General features: G+C 32.2%; 1 protein-coding gene across 2 annotated transcripts in view; it reads left to right on the forward strand.

The window, feature by feature from the left end:
* LOC114332516 (trace amine-associated receptor 4-like) overlaps positions 1-20,888 on the forward strand; it is a 237,650-nt gene extending 216,762 nt beyond the window's left edge. For both annotated transcript variants that reach the window (XM_028282327.2, XM_028282335.2), the window contains 3 exons: positions 6,450-6,753; positions 11,793-12,098; positions 20,678-20,888. In XM_028282327.2, the coding sequence (XP_028138128.1) occupies positions 6,450-6,753; positions 11,793-12,098; positions 20,678-20,797 (730 nt within the window). In that variant the 3' untranslated portion in view covers positions 20,798-20,888. The remainder of the gene's footprint in view (positions 1-6,449; positions 6,754-11,792; positions 12,099-20,677) is intronic.
* Positions 20,889-23,945: the final 3,057 nt, after the last annotated feature.

Consider the following 23,945-nt stretch of genomic DNA (forward strand, 5'->3'; position numbering starts at 1 on the left):
CTTTCATTATATTATGTGTAAAAAAATTCCTTATACTTTCGTTCCTTTATAATGGGATGTATCCAATATCTGCGTTTCTTTTTTTCTTTAATCTAAGATAAAATAAACTTGCATTTATTACAAAAGACAAATCGTCTTAACTTTCAGACATCGTATCGTACAGCAGCCAACCCGCGACTAAATTTGGCAACAACGAAATACGAATACTTTAAATAGTAGTCTAGCTGCCGCTGTTACACCGCGTCATGTGTTTTAAGCTGCCTCGACGTCGACTCGACGCGCGCCTCCTGGTGTGTCCTTGCTCTTACTTTTTTCACAAATAAGTGGGAGACGGTATTCAAACTAAGCAAAAGCGCTGTCCACACTAGACGGAATCGAAATTCATACTGATCACAGAAATACGCAAGAGTTGTAACCCTAAGAGCCCGTCCACATGACAGGCGTCTAACGCGCTTTTTATAACGCGCGATTACAACTACATACATTTTATTTGCGACCATTCACATGCCATTTTAAGTAATTAAAGAAATGAAGCATTTTGGCTCGCAATTTTTTCGTCCAGCATGGATTTACTTGAAATTTTCGCAGAAAGTAGGGAATAGGACAAGGATCATTTTCTATATCATGCCGTTGTACGCTAAAACCTTGGTGGTGGTCCATCCTGGGGGTAGAAATTTTTTTATTACATTTTAACCATGTAAATCGATGTAAAAAGTGATTCTAAGAAAAAAATGTTTTTTACATTTTCTTCGTAAAACTAATTAGTGCAGTCACTGAAGGTTTTCACCTCCGATTTCGTTGAACCTCCATCGATTTTTATGAAAATTGGTGAGTAGTTAGAGGATACCTCAAAGAACAAAGGTGACATCATGCCAACTTGCGCTTTTACCCTGGGGGTGGATGCCACCCCTTCTCAGGGGTGAAAATTATTTCATTAAAAATAATACCATAAATCGATAGAGGGACAAATTCTACGCAAAATTTGTTGTATAAAGTTATTAATATAAATCAATACTTTTCGAGTTATTAAAGATCAAAAATTTTATTTCTTCGTAAAAAAATGTAAGTTTTAAAGCTGTTTTTCACGTATAACTCAAAAACTGTAAGCTTTTACAAAAAAGTTATTATAACCAAAATTAAAGATAATAAAAAGTTAAATACACTTCTTATTTAAAGAACTACAATAATGTTAATTCAAAGTACGTTATGGTAATTGAAAGTATATTTTTTTCGACGAGTACGCTAATCTAAGTATCCAAGCTTAAATAACGGGAAAACGATGCATTTTATAAAATATACCTATTAAACATTTGACAAAGTAATTCAGAATACCTATCAAATAAGATCCACAAGACGTTAATAGCATCAAAATTAAGCAAGTTATGATGAAAATAAGAGAACCCTTTGGATTTTTTTTGGAAAAAGTGGAAAACAAAACATCGCCATTTCCACCAAAATTAAAATTTATCGAAATCCTTACAAGAGTTTCTTTATAATAGCATAAGTAATGAATTCAACAATTTTGACTGGTTTAGAATGCATATTTTTGAAAAAAAGATATAATTTAAAAAAATCAGAATTCTTCAGATTATCGTAATTTTCATATTCTTTTAATAATAACTCCAAAAATACTCAATATACGAAAAAAATGATAAATAATAAAATTTTAGTTTATTCTGAAACAAATATTTCACCTGTTTTACTATTTCTGTAGGGTACAAAATAACCGAGATAGAAACGATTTAAGCTTAAATTTTGCCTGCGAGAACCATGTAATCGGGCAATTTAACCTTTTATTTAAAAAAAAAGTAAGGGGTTTTAAAAATTAAATTCAAAGTGGATTAAAAACCCTTAGTTTTAGCTTTTAAATGGTTTTTAGACGAATCTCATGTCTCAAAATTAACGGAGTTATTTAAAAAAAAAAACAATAAAATTTTTTGGAAAAATTTTTAAAAGATAACTTTTGGAAAATTTTTGGAGCATAAATTTTAATGCTATCAACTTGTTAGCGGGCTCATCTGATAGATATTTTTAAATACTTTGACAAATGTTTAATAAGTTTGTGTTATAAAATGCATAATTTTCCCGTTATTTAAGCTTGAATACTTAGATTTGTGTAGTCACCGAAAGAAATATACATTCAATTACCTATAACTCACTTTTAGTTAACACTAAAAAGTTTTTCTAGTAAGGAATTTTTTTATTTTTTATTATCTTCAATTTTGGTAATAATAACTTTTTTGTAAAAACTTATAGGTTTTGAATTATTTATAAAAAATCGGTTAAAAACATGCATTTTTCTCAGGAAAAATTCAAATCTTTAATCTTTATTAACTCAAAAAGTTATGATTAATTTCAATATCTTTATATAACAAATTTTGCTTAGAGTTAGTCCCTCTATCGAATTATGGAGTTATTTTTAATAAAATAATTTTCACCACCGAGAAGGGGTGGCATCCACCCCCAGGGTAAAAGCGCAAGTTGGCACCATGTCACCTTTGTTCCTTGAGATATCCTCTAACCACTCACCAATTTTCATCCAAATCGATGGAGGTTCAACGAAATCGGAGGTAATAGCTCATATCCACCTTCAATGACTCCACTAAATATTTTTCGAGTTAATCGCGCTTGAAAGTAACAGTTTTTCGTCGAAAAAATCGACTTTTTTAGAGGGTTTTTTGAGAATACCTCGAAAAATATGCATTTAATAAAAAAACTGCAGAAAATAAAATTGTATCTTTTACTAACACAAACTAAATTAATTTTCTATAATATCTTTAAGACCAACACAAACTGAGATACGGCATGTTAAATGTTAGCTTTTCTCGTCAAATGCATAATTTTAAATATTCAAAGCGAAAAACTTTCCATTTTCCAGGAAAACTTAAATTATTTATTTATAAGTACACAATGAAACTTTTGAAAGAATAATAATAAAACATTTCAAACATGAAATTAGAGCGACTTATGATCAAAAAAAGGTCGGTACCTGCTTTTCTCTACGAAAAAATCAGTGAAAATAACCCCCTAACTACCCTACTAATTGAAAATTGGTCTTCACCTTTCTGTTATTCCTTGTATATTTATATTGTGAATACAACCAAAAGTTTGACCTATTTAAAAAGCCTAATTTTAGAAAAATTAGCGTTAAAAAAATTGATTTTTTGCAATTTCGTATTTTTCATCTTTTACTTCCAAATATCTCCGAAAATACGGGATATACGAAAAAAATGATGGACTACTAAATTGTAGCTTTTTTAATAATTAAAATTATATTGTGAATGTAGTTTCATTACAGTGAATATTATAGTTAGTGAGATATAGCTGTTTAAATACTCTATTTACCAGCAAACACCCCCTTATTCGAGCCATTTAAACCCACCCTAATTAAAAATTAAGGGATCTAGCGGAATTTAATTTAAACAGTCTTATAGTTTTATCAAAAATCCTAAAAATTCATTTTTTAAAAAACTTTTTATTGCCAAAATGAAGGAGCTATGTTTATAAAACGATTTTTTTTTTCGAAATATTCGAATAGTCCGCTTATGGAACATTTCCAATGCATGTATAATACCACAGAACTGGTTCGTATACTGGAAGCTGACTTAAAAACTATTTGTATTTGTACTTCTATATATTTGTAAATTCGTATTTTTGTGTAAAAAATGTTTTTGTAATTCTTTAATTCTACTTCTTTTTCTGTATAAATCTATGAAATTATCTACTTATAAAAATTGTAATGTTCTTAAGGGTGGTTTTTAAGGGTTGAAATATTATGATATTATACAAATAAAGCATAAAACAATCATTGTTTTTAGCCAATCAAAACCAAATTTTACCCATATTAAAGTTTACAATGTTTTTATATAATTTTTGACAATAAGTGGTAGTTTACACCCCTAAAAATAATCGACGCCCTTGAGCATGTGATATAATATGAAGTACAAGGTGAGATGATCCTAATCCCAAGTTTTTATGTAAATCGATGCAAGCCGAAATTATTCTTTTAGGATAAGTAATTTTTTATATATATCTCCAACAAGGGTGGTTTTAAGGGTTGAAATATTATGATAGTATATCTTAAAGCATAAAACAATTATTTTGTAACTAATAAGAACCAAATGTTGACAATATTAAAGTTTAAAATGTTGTTTTATAATTTTTTACAAGTAGTTTTTTTAGGGATAGTTTCACCCTTAAAAAACCAAAAACGTTTAACGACTCAATATAGAAAATGAACTAGAGGGTGAAATGAGCCTAATCCCAAATCTTTGTACAAATCGATGCTGGACGAAAAAATTGCGAGGTTTTGCCATTTTTTCAGTTTCATTTCCTCGACTAATAACCCAATAAATGACCGTTTTGGAATGTAATTTCCAGGGGCAACTCCGAATTGCATAAAAATTTTGATTTAGGTTCTACTTACCCTCCACTTCAAAGTTGAATTTGTGCCGTTGGTTGCTTTTACTTAAGGGGTGACATTTACCCCTTCTCGGGGGGTGAAAAACGCGTGTTTAAAATAAGGCTGGAAATGAATAAATTGACTTATTTTAAGCACTTTTTGTTCTATAAAGTTTTTTACGTAAGTCAATAGTTTTCGAGTTATTCGCGATTTAAAATGTTGATTTTTTGACAAAAAACTACGTTTTCAGACCGTTTTTTCCAAATAACTCAAAAAGTAAATATTTTATCGAACAAGATAATTTTAGCAAAAGTGTAGCCTATAAAAAAAACTAAAAAAATGGTGTACCAGTAAAGTCTACAAATTGAGTAGAAGCGAAGTTGTAGCTCATGAAAAATACGTTCTTATTCGTCTAATTCCAAATCGAATAATTCAACGCGAAATCACCGAAGAAAGAAGCGTTTTTCGGGAAAACCTTATTAACATTTTTAAATTATCGAAAAAAGGTTATTATTTGTTTTTTACAAAAGTTTACACCATCAAAAATAAACGAGTTACACTGAAAAAAAGTTGGCCCCTTCTTTTTGGTAAAAAAAATCGTGAAAACCTCCCTCTATTTAGCACCCTAAATGAAATTAATCGTTTGGCTTTACCATCTATTTTAACTGTATGTGTATTGTTTATATGATCTGTACGTTTTATTGGTTTGAAGTGCTTATTTTTGAAAACATTTGGTTTTAAAATAAAAAAAAAATTTTCTAAAAATTTTTAAAAAATTTAATTTTTTCAAAATAACTTAAAAAGTATTAGTGATAAGAAAAATCTTAAAGAATAAAAAATGTAGATTTTGCTATTATAAATATGCTAGTTTATTTTGTTTCTCCATAAGACAAACATTGGTTAAGATATGGCTGTTCAAAATTTGCATACACTCGTGATTAGTGACCCATTCAAGTTTTCTCAATTATAACCCTTTCAAAAATAAACACTTTAAACCGGTGAGACTGACATATCATATAAAAAATAGATAGGTAAGTAAATTGTTTGTAAAGCGGTAGCAATTAATTTCATTTGGGGAGCTAAACAAGGCGAGATTTGCATGATTTTTTACAGAAAAATAGAGGGCCAACTTTATTTTGAGCGTAACTCGCTTATTTTTAATGCTAAAACTTTTATTAACAATTAAAACAAAGCTTTTTATAAACACCTTTAAAAAGTTTCAATAGGTTTTTCCCGACAAGTGCTTAAATTTTCGGCGATTTCACCTTGAAGTATTCGATTTTGGAATTAGACGAATAAGAACGTATTTTTCATGAGCTACAACTTTGTTTTTATTTGATTGATAGACACTGATACACCATTTTTTTTTTTAGTTTTTTATAAGCTTAACTTTTGCTAAGGATATATTTTTTGGTAAAATATTTACTTTTTGAGTTATTTGCGAAAAACCGTCTGAAAACGTAGTTTTTTTGGCGAAAAATCAACATTTTCAATGGCAAATAACTCGAAAAGTATTGACTTACGTAAAAACTCTATAGAACAAAAGTTGCTTAAAATCAGTCAATTTATCCATTTCCGGTCTTATCTTGAACGTATGTTTTTTCACCCCCGAGAAGGGGTGACTGTCACCCTCAAAGTAAAAGCAACCAACGGCACAATTTCAACTTTGAAGTGGATTGTAAGTAGAACCTAAATCCAAATTTTCATGCAATTCGAAGTTGCCCCTGAAAATTACACGGTATCGCCGAATTTCCTGTTCATTTACTGGGCTATAATTAAAACGCGCGTTGGCATGTGAACGGTCTCAAATAAAATATATGTAGTTGTAATCGCGCATTATCAAAACGCGCGTTAAGCGCCTGTCATGTGAAAGGGGCTCTTAACTATACGATAGGTAAAACCATATATTGAAAGTAAAAATTATTTTGCTATCAGAGGCATAGCAACACTTGGATAAGATCTTATAGAAATTTATCCAGACCATACAAATATTTTTTAGTTTTCTTAAGTTCAAAATATTTAGGTCTAATTATTTATATTATTTTAGCGATGGCACAAAAAGCTTAAACTCCAATTATTACACAATATCTTCCAGTCTTCTTCTTTTTACGATTCCCGTAAACGGTTTTTTGTACGGCGTCAAAAGTAAACCGCTGAGACAAGTAATAAAGAACTACTGGAGGAAGAAACAAAACACGCACGACTTAAATCAGGAGATTCAAGCAAGAACACCTTCAGTTTGCGGTAGTAGACGACCTTCGATACTCATCAATCCCAAGAATGTCATTGGAGACGTGAATAAAATCCTAAGATCCCCCTTAAGAAGCCAGAACAACTTGAACACTTTGCAGGTAAAGGAGTCTTAATGTCTTGGATGTTTTTGTGCCGTCTTTTAGGAGTTAAATGTACGTATATGTTGTAGTAGTATAATAGATATTATATGTAAGGCATGTTTAGATATTGTTTATTTTCTTAAATCTTAATTAGAAATTTGAACTTTATACAGGGTGTAAAGAATGGGCCATAGCTTAACCTTAGATTGCTGAGCTTAAAATAGGTCGATTTAAGCTAACTTACCTTAGTCCGAAAGTTAATAATAACTGAAATACAGGGTGTCAAAGTTCAACTTTTATTTTATTTATTCTTAAATATTTCCTAACAGGAATGAGCTAACAACACGAAATTTGGTAAGCGGGGGTTTTCTGGGACCGGAAACCCAAATTCGCCACCAAAAATGATCCCAGAGAGCGCCACATACGTCTTTTAGCACTGATTTAATACGTTCAATTTTTTTATCCCCCACTCTACAAACTTTTTGAATAAAAATTTTTATTCTCTTAATATTTTTACTTAAAAAATATGTACTACATTCATCTCGCTAAACTTAACCATTTCCGAAATAAACGCATTTTAAATCTGCGATGCAACATAATTGTTTGCATACTATCATTGTAGTTATACCCGAAAAATAAACTTAAGCCATAATAATTTCCAAAAATGTATCGTAAATTTCTTCTAATGGAATTTGCGATGCAATGATAAAAATATGAGGACTTGCACAATTATTATGGTTTTAAGTTTATTTTTTGGGTGTAACTACAATGACATTATGCAAAAAATTATGTTGCATCGCAGATTTAGAAGGCGTTTATTTCGAAAACGATTGAGTTTAGCGAGATAAATGTAGTACCTCTAATGTTGTTCTGAAGCTATTTCCTTGTGGCATTTTTATAATCAACTATTTTCAATGGGAAATAAGCCACAATTTTACCAAAAAAATTATTTTATTAACGTTTAGAAGCCCAAATCGGGTTTCGTTGTCAAAATACAAAATACTACTAAAATAAACAAAAATGTTGTTGCTAAGTAAAAAAATTTTTCTAATAATTTATTTAATCTGACTCATTTATATTGGCAATTCAGACGTATATTATACATTTTAAAGTAGAAGACTTTAAAATGATATCGCCAATATTTATGAGTTGCGTTCCTGGGACGACTTTACTAAAAGATAGTTCATTCGATTACAAGAAATCAATCCCAACTCAAGAATATCCGTCACAAAAAAATCATAGCATGTGATCTGTCTTTAAAAAGACAACCAAATGCAACGATGACAGTAAAATTCTCGCGTTAGAGATTCCATAGTAAAGAGTATAGTATAGTCCTGACAGAATCAGATAGTAAAAAGAGAAAAATCAAAGAAGCGGCTCTAATTATGCTAAATGAAACCAATTGTGTTGCATATTCCTCGGTAGAATGCAGTAGGATGTGGTTACCCATACTGAAAGAGGAAGTCAATAGAAAGAAAATACCACGATTAGTAAGTTAATAACATATCGAGTTAGTACAAATTTTATATTTTAGTATTACTTATTGTATATCTATGTATTATTAATATTATTTATAATTTAAACATATTAAAGTCAGAATTTGGTATTAGTTTTTTGAAAGTAAATTAAATGTAAGACCAAATACTTACGATGTCGGGATAGTATCACGAGGTTTTTTCCTGGTTTTCCCTCGTGATTTACTATGGAATCTCTAACGCGAGAATTTTACTGTCATCGTTGCATTTGGTTGTCTTTTTAAAGACAGATCACATGCTATGATTTTTTTGTGACGGATATTCTTGAGTTGGGATTGATTTCTTGTAATCGAATGAACTATATTTTAGTAAAGTCGTCCCAGGAACGCAACTCATAAATATTGGCGATATCATTTTAAAGTCTTCTACTTTAAAATGTATAATATACGTCTGAATTGCCAATACAAATGAGTCAGATTAAATAAATTTTTAGAAGAATGTTTTTACTTAGCAACAACATTTTGGTTTATTTTAGTAGTATTTTGTATTTTGACAGCGAAACCCGATTTGGGCTTCGAAACGTTAATAAAATCATTTTTTTTTGTAAAATTAGGGCTTATTTCCCATTGAAAATAGTTACATAATTATAAATTTAGTATAACTTTTTTAAGTAAAAATATTAAGAGAATAAAAAGTTTGATTTAAAAAGAATATAGAGTGGGGGATAAAAAAATTGAACGTATTAAATGAGCGCTGAAAGTCGTATGTGGCGCCCTCTGGGTAGTACATCATTTTTGGTGGCGAATTTAGATTTCTCATCCGAAGAAACCCCAGCTTACCAAATTTCATGTTAGCTCATGCCTGTCAGGAAAAATTCAAGAATTAAAAAAATCAAAGTTTAACTTTGACACCCTGTATTTTCGTTATTATCAACTTTTGTACTAAGGTAAGTTAGCTTAAGTAGGCCTTTTTAAGCTCAGGAATCTGAGATTAAGCTATGGCCCATTCTATACCAAACACCCTGTATATTCTATTAGCTCGTTCTTTGCATTTTTGTGACTGTATTCGCCTGTTTTGCCAAAGTCAAATAGAGCTTCGCGGGCCACACTGCTGGTCAAAAAGACCAACGTTGGAACGCCACAATCCAACATTGAGACCTTAGAAAGGTAAACGACCAAGAGGAAAACCACATATGAGATGGGTAAATAATATAAATAGAATAGCCGGAAGAAATTGGAATTGTGGTGCTTAGAATAGAGATTGGTGGAAGGAATTGGAAGAGGTCTATGTCCAAAAATGAACGATATAAGCCCAAGAAGAAGAATTTCACCTGTCATTTGTTACATTGCATCTGTTTTTTACCCACATAACCTAAAATCCTAAACCTAACATTTTCCAGCGAAAACAATCTAAGCATAACAAATACACCTTATAAACACTAACCAAGAAGGTTATTAACGTAGAGTAGTCCAATACAACACAAAAATCAAATCGAGTACATACTCGTGCGAAAAAGGTAGAAACCCTAAGTAATAAACGTAGAAGCTATGCCTGGAGCACACTGTGGAGCAGATCATAAGCTGTTAAAATGGACCTGTAGGCTCAAACTGCATACAACTAGAAAAACAAATCAGACAAAACAGTTAAAGGTCAATGTGGAACAATTACAGATGAAAACCAATGGAGGACAACCTTCATCCCTACCCATAAAAAAGGATAACTAATTACCTCATTGCTCATGCAAAAAAAAAATAGAATCAACATAGAATCAATTAATATATTCAAAGGAAAAGGAACGCATGAGCAGATATTAAAGACCAGAGAAATAATACAAAAAGCGGGGGAACACAATATACCAACGCTACTCCATTTCGCATATTACACTAAGGCTTTCGATTCAGTCAAATGGAATCTCCTCTGAAGTAGAATAGGGTAAATACTACTTTATTCCAAAATAAATCGTTTAAATTAACATCACCGACGTATTCGAGTGGGAGGAAAGTCTATTATTATGATTGAAGTTATCATACAACTTTTTCTGCAAAAATCTGAATGGTGCCTCGTACATCCACCTCAAAACAGAATATAAATACAATAATACCTCTCAACGACATCTGCACCCATGGTAAAATTTTCAAATGTCCAAGCCATCTCCAAAATAGCCAAGAAAATATATAACCAATTTTTGGAAATATTCCCTATAGAGGAAAAACTAATTTTCAAATGTCCTGAAGAAGTCCAAATTAATACACTGACAAGCATCTTTCTGATGGAAGATATATATTATATCATTGTTTTCAAAAACCAAGATCGAACTTTTGGCCAGCCAATATTGATTCATCATCATCATCATCATCATCATCAACTTGTACTCATCCACTGCTGGACATAGGTCTCCCTCAGCTCTTTCCATCTTTCTCTGTTTTGTGCGGCTTGCATTCAGATCGTCAGCTCATCTGGTTTGTGTTCGTCCTCTGCTCCGTAGTGCTTCTTCTCGTGGCCTCCACTCGACAATACGTTTTGTCCATCGGTTGTCTGACAATCTGTCGACGTGTCCTGCCCAATTCTTTCGACTTTCTTTTTCAATATTGATTAGCGAGCCGCAATTAAACTTCAGATAGCTAAACATTTCACCATGAAAATAACTTTAAAGAATTTAAAATTTGAAACTCTCACAAACAGAATCACATATATTATAGGACACAGACAAAATTAAAACATTCCCAGTATTTGGACCATCGTACTATATATTGCCATTGCAATCATCTACAAAAATGATTCATGAGAAAAGAGACAAGAAGAATAGGAAAAAAACAGAAAGAAGAGACGACATAACAATGTCAAATATATAGAACCCAAACGTTTCAATTTCGAAAATTCACATTCTACAAGAAACTTCATTCTAGGGGAAGAGGAGTTATAGGGTGACGCCTATGGTTTTCCACTGCATTGGGCCTTAGGGGTGCTGGTATGGTAAAAGACACTGAACTCAAGGGTGCAGGCCCTATATTTGTTTAATTCATGTTCAACTTTATAATTGCAATTTGTGTATGTTTAATTAATTATTATTTTGTTCATTCTAGATTCTGAGTTTATTATAACTTATTGTTTAAGGGGAAATGAGCAAAATGCAAAATTTTGACTCCTGTCAAAATTTTCAATGTGTTTTAAATGTATTCATTTTTTTCGAATCTAGGGAAAAGTAATAAATATTTTTGAAAAATTTAAACGCAGAATGAAAGATTACATTATTACCGAGGGCCGAAAGTGCCTGAAAACCCCTATAATATATATTTTAATAAGTTACAGGGGTGAAAATAAAAGAGGAAATTTAGTGTGATTTTTAATTGCAAATAATTCATTCAAAAGAAACTTTTTATTTATTATAAGGGAGTTTCGGCCCTTGGTAATAAAGTAATCATTCATTCTGCGTTTAAATTTTTCAAAAATACTTATTAGTTTTCTCAGGATTCGTAAAAAATGAATACATTTAAAACACATTGAAGCCCTTAAGCTCTAATAAATCTTTTTTAGGTAATATATACCTTAAAGTAATATAAATTCCTAATTGATTATTTTTAGGTGCCAAGTAATAACAGCCAAGGAGTATCTTTGGTGACAGAGGATGAAATTTTCCACAAGTTAAAATCTAACAAAAAAAGCTCAACGTACAATTTTCTACGAAATATTTTTGGAAAACATAAAAAAGAGGATGTACCAAATTTGTATATACCGTTAACAAGTAACTTTAAAAACCATACGGAGAAAAAATCACCAACGATATTACTCACGAAGGCCTCTTCTGAGAAAAGTATTTCGAGTTCTGAGAGCAATGCCAATCGACAGCCTTTGCTCGAGAACGAATATAAAACAACCAATATTTTATTGGTAAGTATCATTATCATCATCATCATGATCATAATCATCCAGCTTCTTCTCTTGTCCACTGCAGGGCAGAAGCCTCCTCAGCACGTCTCCAGGAAGTTCGATCTTGTGCTAATTGCATCCATCTACCATCTATTCTTTTTATGTCATCTGTCCACCGTGTTAGTGGTCTGACACTTCTTTTCTTATCCATGCGAGGTCTCCATTCTAACAGTCTTTTTGTCCACCTGTCATCCTGCAGTCTCGCTATGTGTCCGGCGAAACTCCATTTTAATCTGGTAAATTTTTCTATGATATCTTGCATACCCGTTTTTTGCCTTATTTCTAAATTTCTCACTCGATCCACAAGTTTTATTCCTATTACGGATCTTTCCATTTTCCGCTGTTCTATTCTGTTTGACACCCTTGCTATGGTTAATGTTAGTGTTTCAGCACCGTACGTAATGACTGGAAGAAATTTATTGTATACATACTTTCAATTGTCTTTCAATCTGCCATATGCTGCCCAGCCTACACCTATCCTTCTATCCATGTCTTGGGTCTGATTGTCTCTAGAAAGTTTGATGTGTCCGAGATATCGATATTGACTTATTTCTTCTATGATATTGTCTTCGAGTGTTATAGACGGAGAGCTAGAGCCGAAAAATCATCGTCATAAGTAATATGCAGTTTTTCCTAATGTGTCCATTGTATATTGACAATTATGACCCCTTTCAGGCTGACACCTCAGTGGATACAGGAAGTAGCAATAAGGGATGAAAGGGGAAAGTTAGTGCAGTGATTAAAGGTTTTCACCTCCTATTTTGTTAAACCTCCATCGATTTACATGAAAATTGGTGACTAGTTAGAGCATACCTCAAGAAACAAAACTGATTTGGTGCCACTTGCACTTTTACCCTGGCGGTGAATACCACCCCTTCCCGCGGGTGAAAACTATTTTATTAAAAATAACCCCACAAATCGATAGAGGGACAAATTTTAAGCAAAATTTTTTATATCAAGTTATTAAAATAAATCATAACTTTTTGAGTTATTTATTATTCAAGCTTAAATAACGGGAAAACGATGCATTTTCTAAAATATACATATTATGTATAGTCTGTTCGCTAAACTCAGACGCAACTGGCTACATATTTTAGTCGATATTTTTTTTTGTTTTTTGCCAATTTTGCAAAAATTGTCGAAATTACTAACTATTTAGTGATTATTAACTATTTAGTAATTATTTTTTGCCAATTTTACTAAAATTGGCAAAATTACCGACTAAAATATCTAGACAGTTGCGTCTGAGTTTAGCGAACAAACTATACTTATAGTCCTGTCGCCAGGGGGGGTACAACAGCCTCCTTTATTCAGATGGACTTACCCAAGTTTTTTTATGTATTTTGACCCGTAGAACACGAATTTTTTGGGTAACAGTTGATCCGGATGTGGATAAATTTGTTATAAACAAAGAACTTGAGGAATTACATAACAACGATTTCTCGCAAAACAAAACATTTTTTCGTATTTTTTGGGTCATTCTAAGCAAAAAATGTTTCTACAAGTTTTTTCGTAGGATTCATAGTTTTCGAGATAACCGCTGTTAAAATTTCAAAAAATCGAAAAATTGCAATTTTTGAACCCGAATAACTTTTGATTTAAATATAAAATAGCAATTCTGCTTACCGTATTTGAAAGTTCAAGTTAAATTATATCGGTTTTGATTATTTTCATTGCAAAAAATTTATTTTTTTATTGTCAAACAAACCTATAAACGCATAGTGTTTCCCGTACCTAATACATGCGTTCTAATACATCCTACGTAGATATTGCCTCGCTTGCACTAGTACCTACTCTACCTACTTGTTCGATTTTAAATGAGAAATCATTGAAAACATCACTCACGCACTAGGTGTTTATTACTGTTTATAGCTTTGTTTAAGAATAAAAAAATTAATTTTTAGCATTGCAAATAATCAAAACCGATAGAATTTGACTTGAACTTTCAAATGCAGTAAGCAGAATTGCTATTTTATTTTTTAATCAAAAGTTACTCTGGTTCAAAAATTGCAATTTTTCGATTTTTTGGAAGTTCAACCGCGCTTATCTCGAAAACTATGCATCCTACGAAAAAACTTGCCAGAACATTGTTTGCTTAGAATGAACCAAAAAATACAAAAAAATATTTTGTTTTGCGAGAAATCGCTGTTATGTAATTCCTCAAGTTCTTTGTCTATAACAATCTTATCGACATCCGGATCAACTGTTACCCAAAAAATTCGTATTCTACGGGTCAAAATACATGAAAAAAACTTGGGTAAGTCCATCTGAATTAAGGAGGCCGTTGTACCCCCCCCCCCTGGCGACAGGACTATTACTAAACACTTAGCAAAGTACTCAAGAATGCATATTAAGTGAGCTCCAGATAAAGTGGATAACATCAAAGCTAAACAAGTGATGATGAAAGTAAGATAACCCTTTCGATTTTTTAGGAAAAAGGGAAAATTAAAACATGCGCCATTTATATATATTTATTTTGAAATTAGTTAACGGAATAATTTTCAAAGGAATTTCGGAATGAAGTTAGGATTATAATTTAATAATTCAATTTTAATTTTAAGTTTTAATAATATTTAATTTTCCTTTTGCAGTTTTCAATGTTTTTTCACTAATTAATTTCACAGCAGTATCTGTATCAATTGTACAATTTATTTTAAGCACGCAACTATATTCTGTTGTCATATTGAAAACAGTTATATTTTTTGGAGTATATACTATACAGTGCTAGTCAAAAGTCCATACCCCCCTCGTATCTTTTGAACGGTTATGCTTATAATAGGGAGATTTGGAGACAGGAAATAAAAGGATGTAGGCTTCTTAACTAGTCATGACAGGTGACGTAATAGTGACAGATGACTGTACAGCGCCACTGTGACAGATAATTTTAAATACGACCTTATGGTATGTGATACCTCGTTTGAAAGGTATTGGAAATACCTATTCAGTCATACTAATTTTATTTGCGTTTAAGCTCATTTTATTTAATAAATGAAATAATCTAAAATTGTAGTTTCGCTTTTAATTAATAAAAATTCAAACCTCCGCCTATGGTTACTTGTCAAAAAGGTTAACGTTGACGTAAAAACTACTAGAGTGCTGAAAAACTTCAACTTTTTTGACAAAAAAACCATAGGCGGATATTTGAATTTTTATTAATTAAATGCGAAACTACAATTTTATATTTGTTTCATTAATTCACCAAAATCAAAATCAACTTAAACCCAACAAAAATTAGTATGACTGAATAGGTATGTACAATACCTTTTAAATGAGGTGTCACTTGCCATAAGGTCCCATTTAAAATTATCCGTCACAGTGGCGCTGTATAGTCACTATTACGTCACCAGACATGACTAGTTAAAAAGCCTACGTCCGTTTATTTTCTCCCTCCAAATTTCACTATTATAGGTATAACCGTTCAAAAGATACGAGGGGGTACGGACTTTTGACTACAGAGCCGTGCGGTACATCTTTTCAATATGATGCAAGTCTTGGAAATGCCGCCTCCTAAATCATATTGAAACTCAATACTAGTATTTACTTTTATTAAATGAAATATGTATTAACATTAAATAACATTTATAAAAATTACAATTTTATCCTTTTGATTTTAATTTTGGCAAACTCGTCAATCAGATTGGTGTAGTCTAAAGTAGCAGCTAGTGAGGACTCTATCGAAATAAGTGCTATTTTTTTAGTTTTGTTTGTCTTATGGAGCTTCGTAAATAGTTTTTAAACATTTTTAATTTTGAAAAACTTTTTTCCCCAAGCTACCGAGACAGAGAGTGTTAATAAAATTATTAGGGCCGGTACTTTCTGCACCTCACATAGCAAAATGCCTCTAACCGGGGTTTAATCGGAACAGATAATACCGGCCCTTAGTGATACAACTATATCTGGGTATAAAGAAATTAGGTTATTTTGGCACAAATAGTTCAAAACCTCTAAAGGTTTCATGGAGTATGGTATCATTCGGGATAAATCATGCAATAATTCTTCTAGAAAATCATTTGCCTCTATATCCGATTCTTTTTCTATGAAAAGTATTGAGTGAAGATTTTCTAGTATTTTTCTAGTATTTTATCATATTTTCCTTTCCCTTTTCTTATATTTCCCTCAATTTCAAAATATATAAAAATTTAAAATTTTTATTATGAGTTTCTAAAAGCGAAAATCGATCAATCAAAGAATTAAAGGCAATGTCTAAAATATAGATAAAAAAATTTACTTTAAATTCATCTTCCTCTGTTGAGAGCTGATCCACAGATCAAATTGACGCATTTTTCTCTGGCCTCAATATTAATTTTCAGCAGGAAATTCGGAACTTATTTACAAGATTTTCTGCAATTTCATTATCAGTAATTTTCATTTGGTCATAGCCAAATTGTCAGTAAATTTTCATTTTTTTAATAGTTTCTGACAATATTTTTAAACAATCTGACAAATTTATAGTTACATGTTGCAACATCTTCGAGACTGAATTTATATGAAATAAAATATCATGCCAAAGAACTACACCGCATATAAATTTCTAATTTTTAATATTTTTTACTAATCCTCGTGCTTTGACTTTAGTTTCTGAATCATTGTTGACGTCTTCTATTATTTCGAATAAGGCATTATATTATTATATTTCACAAAATTGAAATCTTAGAGGTTTCAATGCATCTATTCGACTTAACTATCTAGTAGTACCTACTCAACGGTTTTAGTGTTAGTTGCGAAAGATGTTTTTTTCAGAACTTCCTAATGCTTTGTAAAACCAAAAAAAAAAGTGTACAGTTCTTGTGTAATACAAAAAAAGGTTGTTGTTTCTGTAGAAGAAGACGCTGCATCATTTATGACTAAGGTGGCATGCGCAGGGCACGTAAAACGCCCTCGGATATTTTTCAAATATTCTGTTTTGCACACACTTTCTTATTCCTTTCATATTAAACCCGTTATCATAGCCTTGTCTTCTGAGCCGTTTTAAATCAAGAACTAATTTTTCCAAATTTGTCAAAATAAGTTCTGTTAAACCTTCACTAGTTAAATATTTTCGGCTAACACTTGGTTCTATATATAATTTTAATTATCGAATGGCTCAATTTGTATTTTGATTTTACCGATTATGCCGATCCCTTGTGATGCCGCCTGATGCGGCTGCCTCACCGCATCATAGCACCGCACGGCCCTGTTTGACTAGCACTGTATAATATTCAATACAAACGCCGACTCCGAAATGACAGTAGCAAGTACCTAAACAATAGCGTCTATTTAAGAGCACATGCGTGAAGTTAAGGATGATAAAAAGAACATATTAATTAATTGTATGTTAGTAAAATATTATTTTTATATTATTTTGAATATCATTGAATTTTTTTTATCAATATAAACTGAATATTTCCAGAAACTGGGGGTGTCCAATTATGGGTACATTTGACATATTCGAATATATTCTTGCTAAATTTTACATAAATGTCTTAAGAATATTTAAAAAAACTTATATAAATAATATAATAATTAAGCTTCAAATTTTTGGATCCTAAACTTTGAAAAATGTTTGTAGCATAATGTTTAATGGTATCAACTTCTCCGTGAGCTCATTTGATACATATTTTTCAGTATAAGTGTTTAGTAAATATATTTTATAAAATGTATCGTTTTCTTGTTATTTAAGCTTGAATACTTAGATTTGAGTACTAGCCGAAATAAATATACATTCAATCACCTATAACTCACTTTTAATTAATTCTCGAAGGTTTTTCGAATAATAAATTTATTTTATTTTTTATTATCTTCAATTTTGATAATTATAACTTTTTTGATAAAACTTACAGTTTTTGAGATATTTATGAAAAACATCTTTACACCATGCATTTTTTTCACGAAAAATTCAAATCTTTGATCTTTAATAACTCAAAAAGTATTGACTTATTTTAATAACATGATATAACAAATTTTACTTAAAATTTATCCCTCTATCGATTTGTGCGGTTATTTATAATAAAATAGTTTTCACCCCCTAGAACGGGCAAAAGTGCAAGTTGGCACGAAATCAGTTTTATTTCTTAAGGTATGCTCTAACTAGTCACCAATTTTCATGCAAATCGATGGGGGTTTAACAAAATAGGAGGTGAAAACCTTTAATGACTGCACTAACTTTTCCCTTTCATCCCTTATTGCTACTTCCTGTATCCACTGAGGTGTAAGCCTGAAAGGGGTCATAATTATCAATATACAATAGACACATTTCACATGCCAAACTCCATATTACTTATGACGATGATTTTCCGGCTCTAGCTCTTAGACTATTATTGATCCTCCTAACACGAAGTTAGTCATTATTTTGGTTTTGTCTTTATTTATTTGCAAACCAACCTCTTCAGCTGCTTTCGAAAGTTCTGTGAGCATTTCATTTGCTTCGTTGATGTCGTTAGCGATTATGACAATATCATCAGCGAACCGGAGATTGTTGGGTTGCTTTCCGTCTATCCGTATTCCCTTGTTGGCCCAGTCCAGTTTTTAAACACGTATTCAAAGACAGTCTCAAGCTTCGGTCACATTGTGCCTCTTTGTCTTGTGTTAGACAAGGAGACATAATTGGTTAGTATAGGTTTAGTTTATTCACGTTATTCCAGAACGAAAATGTCACAAAAAGACAATGGAAATCCTCATTTATCACAGAGAAGATCATGTTTGATTTGAAACTCAGGTGACACATTAATTGTTACTGTTATTGTTGTGAGAAAATACAAATTTTGTACCAAATCATGTCTTCTTCTTCTTTTTCGGCCTATTTGTATCTACTTCTAGGCAAGGCGAAAACGGCTGGTTCGTTAGAAAAAATATTCCCATGAGATTTTTTTGCATAATCATATTCGTGGGACATCCCAGAATAAGGTTCAAGAAGTCGCCCACGTGAAAAGTGGTCCAATTTTTTTTAACAATTTTTTTTTAATCAAATTGCAAAAATCAATATTTTTAGCCGGTACAATTTTGGTAGGTTTTTTGGATCATTCTGGACAAAAAAGGTCTCTAGTAATTTTTCTATAAAGTTGATCGTTTTCGAGTTATAAACAATTTAAAATTGAAAAAAGAAACGAAAAATGCCGATTTTAAAGGCTTAATACATTGGTTAAAAGTTCTTCTTCTTTTTCTTTTTATATAGACATTACTCTGTCTATTTTTCAATGTGCCTCCAGTAAGTTGTCATTCCATCTTTTTCCTGGTCTTCCCACTGATCGTCTTCCTATTGGGGAACCGTCTCTCGCCGTCCTTACTACTCTATTTGTTGTTATTCGGCTTATGTGGTCGTTCCATTCTACTCTTCTGCTTTTCACCCAGTTATTAATGTTGTACACCTTGCATTTCCTTCGTATATCTGCACTTCTAGCTCTATCCCACAGCGTCTTACCATCGATTTTTCGCAATGTTTTCATCTCTGCTGTTTCTAGCATTCTTTTTGTCCTTTCTGTATCAGGTCGTGTTTCTGCCGCGTATGTCATTATTGGTCTGTTGACTGTTTTGTAAATTCTGCCTTTCACTTCTATTCCGATGTTTTTATTTCTCTGCGGCTCTGTTTGCTTTATTCACCTGATCTTCCACTTCTGTTTCGAGCTTTCCGTAGCTGCATAGTGTGATGCCTAAATATTTAAACTCCATGACTTGTTCTATTATTTGACCCTCCAGCTCTAATTTACACCTTATTAGATCTGCTGTTATAACCATGCATTTAGTCTTTTTTGGGGAAAAGATATTATTATTAAAGTTAGAAAGTAACTAAATCAAAGTTTAAAGCCCCCCCCTACAAGACCTGAAAAAATTTTTGTCATAATTTTATTACTAAGCTGTTATTTTTAAGTAATAATAATGAGCGCCAGCACGTATTAGGCGGCCGTCTATGGCGAGTGCGAGAGAGATGCCATTCCGGCAGTCCAATGGGGCTTCTTACTCGCACTCACATTTACAGCCGCGTCAATACGCTCTTACGGCTTATTGTTAATAATTAAAAATAACAGCTTAGTAATAAATTAATGACACAAATTTTTTCAGAATCATGTAGGGGGGGGCTTTAAACTTTGATTTAGTCACTTTCTGACTTTCATAATAATACTTTTAACCGAGTTATTAAGTCTTAAAAATGGCCATTTTTGCGTTTTCAATTTTAAATTGCTTATAACTCCAAAACCATCTACGTTAGAGAATAGTTACAGGAGATCTTGTTTGTTCAGAATTGCCTAGACCAAATAACCGATAACCAGATCTAAATAATAATTTTTGCAAATTGATTAAAAAAAATTGTTAAAAAAAATTTGGACCACTTTTCTCTTGGGCGACTTCTTGAACCTTATTCTGGGGTATATTACAAATGTGATTATGTAAAAAAATCTCATGGGATTATTTTTTCCAACGAACCCGCCGTTTTCGCCTTGTCTATTCTGGACAAAGGCCTCTCCATGAGTTCTCCATTCTTCTCTGTTTTATTCTATTTGGTTCCAGGTTCTCCCCGCATTTGCCTTATTGTCATTTTTTATTAATATGTTTTCTGTTTGTTTTAGGAGGAAGAAACGAAGTGTCAAATCATAGTAGAAAGCACCTTCAAACCCATTATCTTAGATATACCAAATTTTGAAGAACAACATATCGAGAAACCCCAAACGTCAACATATCAGTACTAAACACAGATTGCTCCCCACGAATCATACAGTGCAAAACTTTGACAGATATATATGAAATTTTAGCTAAAATAAATATTAGTTTATTATAGAATTTTGCGAGTTTTTTTTTTATTTTTTCTAATTGAAACATTTTCTAATTGAATCCAAACCAATTCAAGACCGAGAGAGGTGTTACACAAGGATGCGTGTTGTCACCTGACTTACTTAACATTTATGGTGAACATGTCATGAGGATGGTTTTAGAAGGATGGGCCGGTGGAGTAACAGTAGCTGGTAGGAAAATCTCCAATTTAAGATTTGCTGATGACACTACACTTATAGCAGCAAATGAGCAAGAAATGTTTGATCTCCTGCGAAGAGGAGTACGAAAGCAATAAATCATCATCATCGTCATCAATGGCGCTACAACTTTTCGTGAGTCTGTGCCGCGTTTACTATTGTCTTCCATGTTTGTCGGTCCTGTGCCTCTAATTCCCATTGTCGCACTCCCATTTTGTCTAGATCTTCTTTGACTGCATCTTTCCACATTTTTGCAATAAAGTTGGTCTAAAAATCAATAAAGCTAAGACAAAAATAATGGTGGTAGACAGATTTGGCACTATTCAACTGACTAACATATTACAGGAATACCAGATAGTAAACACCTTTGTCTATCTCGGGTCTAGTATAACTAAAGATGGTAACTGTGAAGCAGAAGATCGGAGACGTATTGGTATGGCAAAAAATGCGGTGAGTCGAATAACTAAAGTTTGGAAAGACAGATCTATCTCTCAAAATATCAAGATGAGGCTGGTGAATGCCCTTGTATTCTCAATATTTCTATACGGAGCAAAGACTTGGACTCTTCGCGCATGCTAGCGCCAAAAAATTGATGCCTTTGAGATGTAGTGCTGGAGAAGAATGCTGCGCATACCTTGGACAGCTCATATGACAAACATTTCCATTTTAAACCAACTCAGATTAAAAAAGTCTGTCCACAATATGTCTGTAACGAATACTGCAATTCTTTGGTCACGTGGTTCGCAGAGGTGACGACAGTTTGGAGAGATTAATTGTTTCTGGAAACGTTCCGGGGAGAAGATCAAGAGGACGATCACCACCTAGGTGGTCTGACCAAATAAAGCATTCAGCTGGAAACTCATTCTGCGAAGCTCTTAGAGCAGCTGAAGATAGAGACCAATGGAGAAACATTGTTAGGAATATTGGAAGAAATCACGATCCTCAGTAATGGGGAAACGACAAGAGAGATAGAATTGAAACATTGCTACGTCTGGTCCGTTTTGTTCTATGGATGCTCTATGAATGTGAAGCTTGGACAATAAAAATGAAAAATCTCAAGAAATTAGAAACGTTTGAGTTGTGGTGTCATCGTCGCATGCTCAGAATCCGGTGAACAGCACACATATCCAACGAACGTGTGCTGGAGACCATGCACAAAGAGCGAGAATTGATCAACGTGTCCAGTGACCATTGACCAGTTATGACTTACACGGCCGAAACAAGACCAGATACAAGCAAAACACAAAGACATCTGGGGACCAACGAAATGAAGATCTTAAGAAGGATTGCTGGAAAAGGACTACATGAGACGGTAAGAAGTGAGGAAATCAGACGAAAATGTGGGGTAGACAATATAAATACCTGGGTAAAGAAAAGAAAAGCTATTAGCGGTCACCCAATAAACCAATTCCAAAATGCCTTAATTTTGAACATTAAAAAATTAATTATGGATCTTAAACAAAATGATGTAACTGTTTCGTTTATTTGGACGAAAGGACATTGCGGAGTCGAAGGTAATGAAATTGCGGATATAGCCGCAAAAAGTAGTCACAGTTGCCACCATATTGACAAAGTATTTAATGTAAAAGATTTGAATAATGCTCTCAAACCTAATATCAGAAGGAAATGGGAAACTGATTACAAAAGAATTGCAAATAAATCTACAAACCATTATTTCAGAATTCACCCCACACTTCCAAAAAATATTCCTCATTTCACCTTTAATTATAATAGAGCACACATGTCAGTATTGACTCGTTTAAAATTGAACCATGCTCGCTTTCCATCTCACTTATATAAAATTGGAATACTTAACTCTCCTGTCTGTAGTTGTGACAATATATCCATTGGTGATCTAAATCATATATTTCTAGAATGTTCTCTGAACTCTCAGTCTTCTTCAATTCTGTATCAAGAACTAATTAATCACGAGTGTCCCTTGCCACTAAATATTACAGCTCTCCTTTCTTCCTCAGATAAAGCGGTACTAGATTCCATCATTAATTTTATCAGAAATTCAAAAATAGCGGTATAGTTTAGAAATAGACAATATGAAATCATTTAATGTAATTAAGAATTTACATGTTTTGTGGCAAATAGATTTTGTCTGATGCCAGGATCTCTCACACACACACACAAAGAAAAGAAAAGAAAAGAAAAGAAAAGAAAAGAAAAGAAAAGAAAAGAAAAGAAAAGAAAAGAAAAGAAAAGAAAAGAAAAGAAAAGAAAAGAAAAGAAAAGAAAAGAAAAGAAAAGAAAAGAAAAGAAAAGAAAAGAAAAGAAAAGAAAAGAAAAGAAAAGAAAAGAAAAGAAAAGAAAAGAAAAGAAAAGAAAAGAAAAGAAAAGAAAAGAAAAGAAAAGAAAAGAAAAGAAAAGAAAAGAAAAGAAAAGAAAAGAAAAGAAAAGAAAAGAAAAGAAAAGAAAAGAAAAGAAAAGAAATGAAAAGAAAAGAAAAGAAAATAAAAGAAAAGAAAAGAAAAGAAAAGAAAAGAAGAGCGGAATCAACACATAACCAAGATGTGTGAATCAAGGATAGTAAGAATAGCCTGGAACAAGTCACCGTTAGGCAAAAGAAGTATAGGACGCCCAAGGAAAAAACGAAAAGACAATTTAGGGACAGAATAAAAGGCCCCGTTGAAAAAAACAGGCAGTACTGCCTATATAAAAGCAAAAAAAGAAGGAGAAAAAGAAGATGTTACAAACTATGATATTTAACATAACTGGGTTCTCTCCCAAAAACACCCGTATCATATCGAAATTTAAACCCTTTAAACTTCACACACCTTTTTTATCCACCCCGTATGCATCTAAATTGTTCACCGGGATACACATATGTTTATCAGTAAGATACAGTTGTGGTATACCTTTA

The sequence above is a fragment of the Diabrotica virgifera genome, chromosome 5 (assembly GCF_917563875.1).
Source record: "Diabrotica virgifera virgifera chromosome 5, PGI_DIABVI_V3a".
NCBI lineage: Eukaryota > Metazoa > Arthropoda > Insecta > Coleoptera > Chrysomelidae > Diabrotica > Diabrotica virgifera.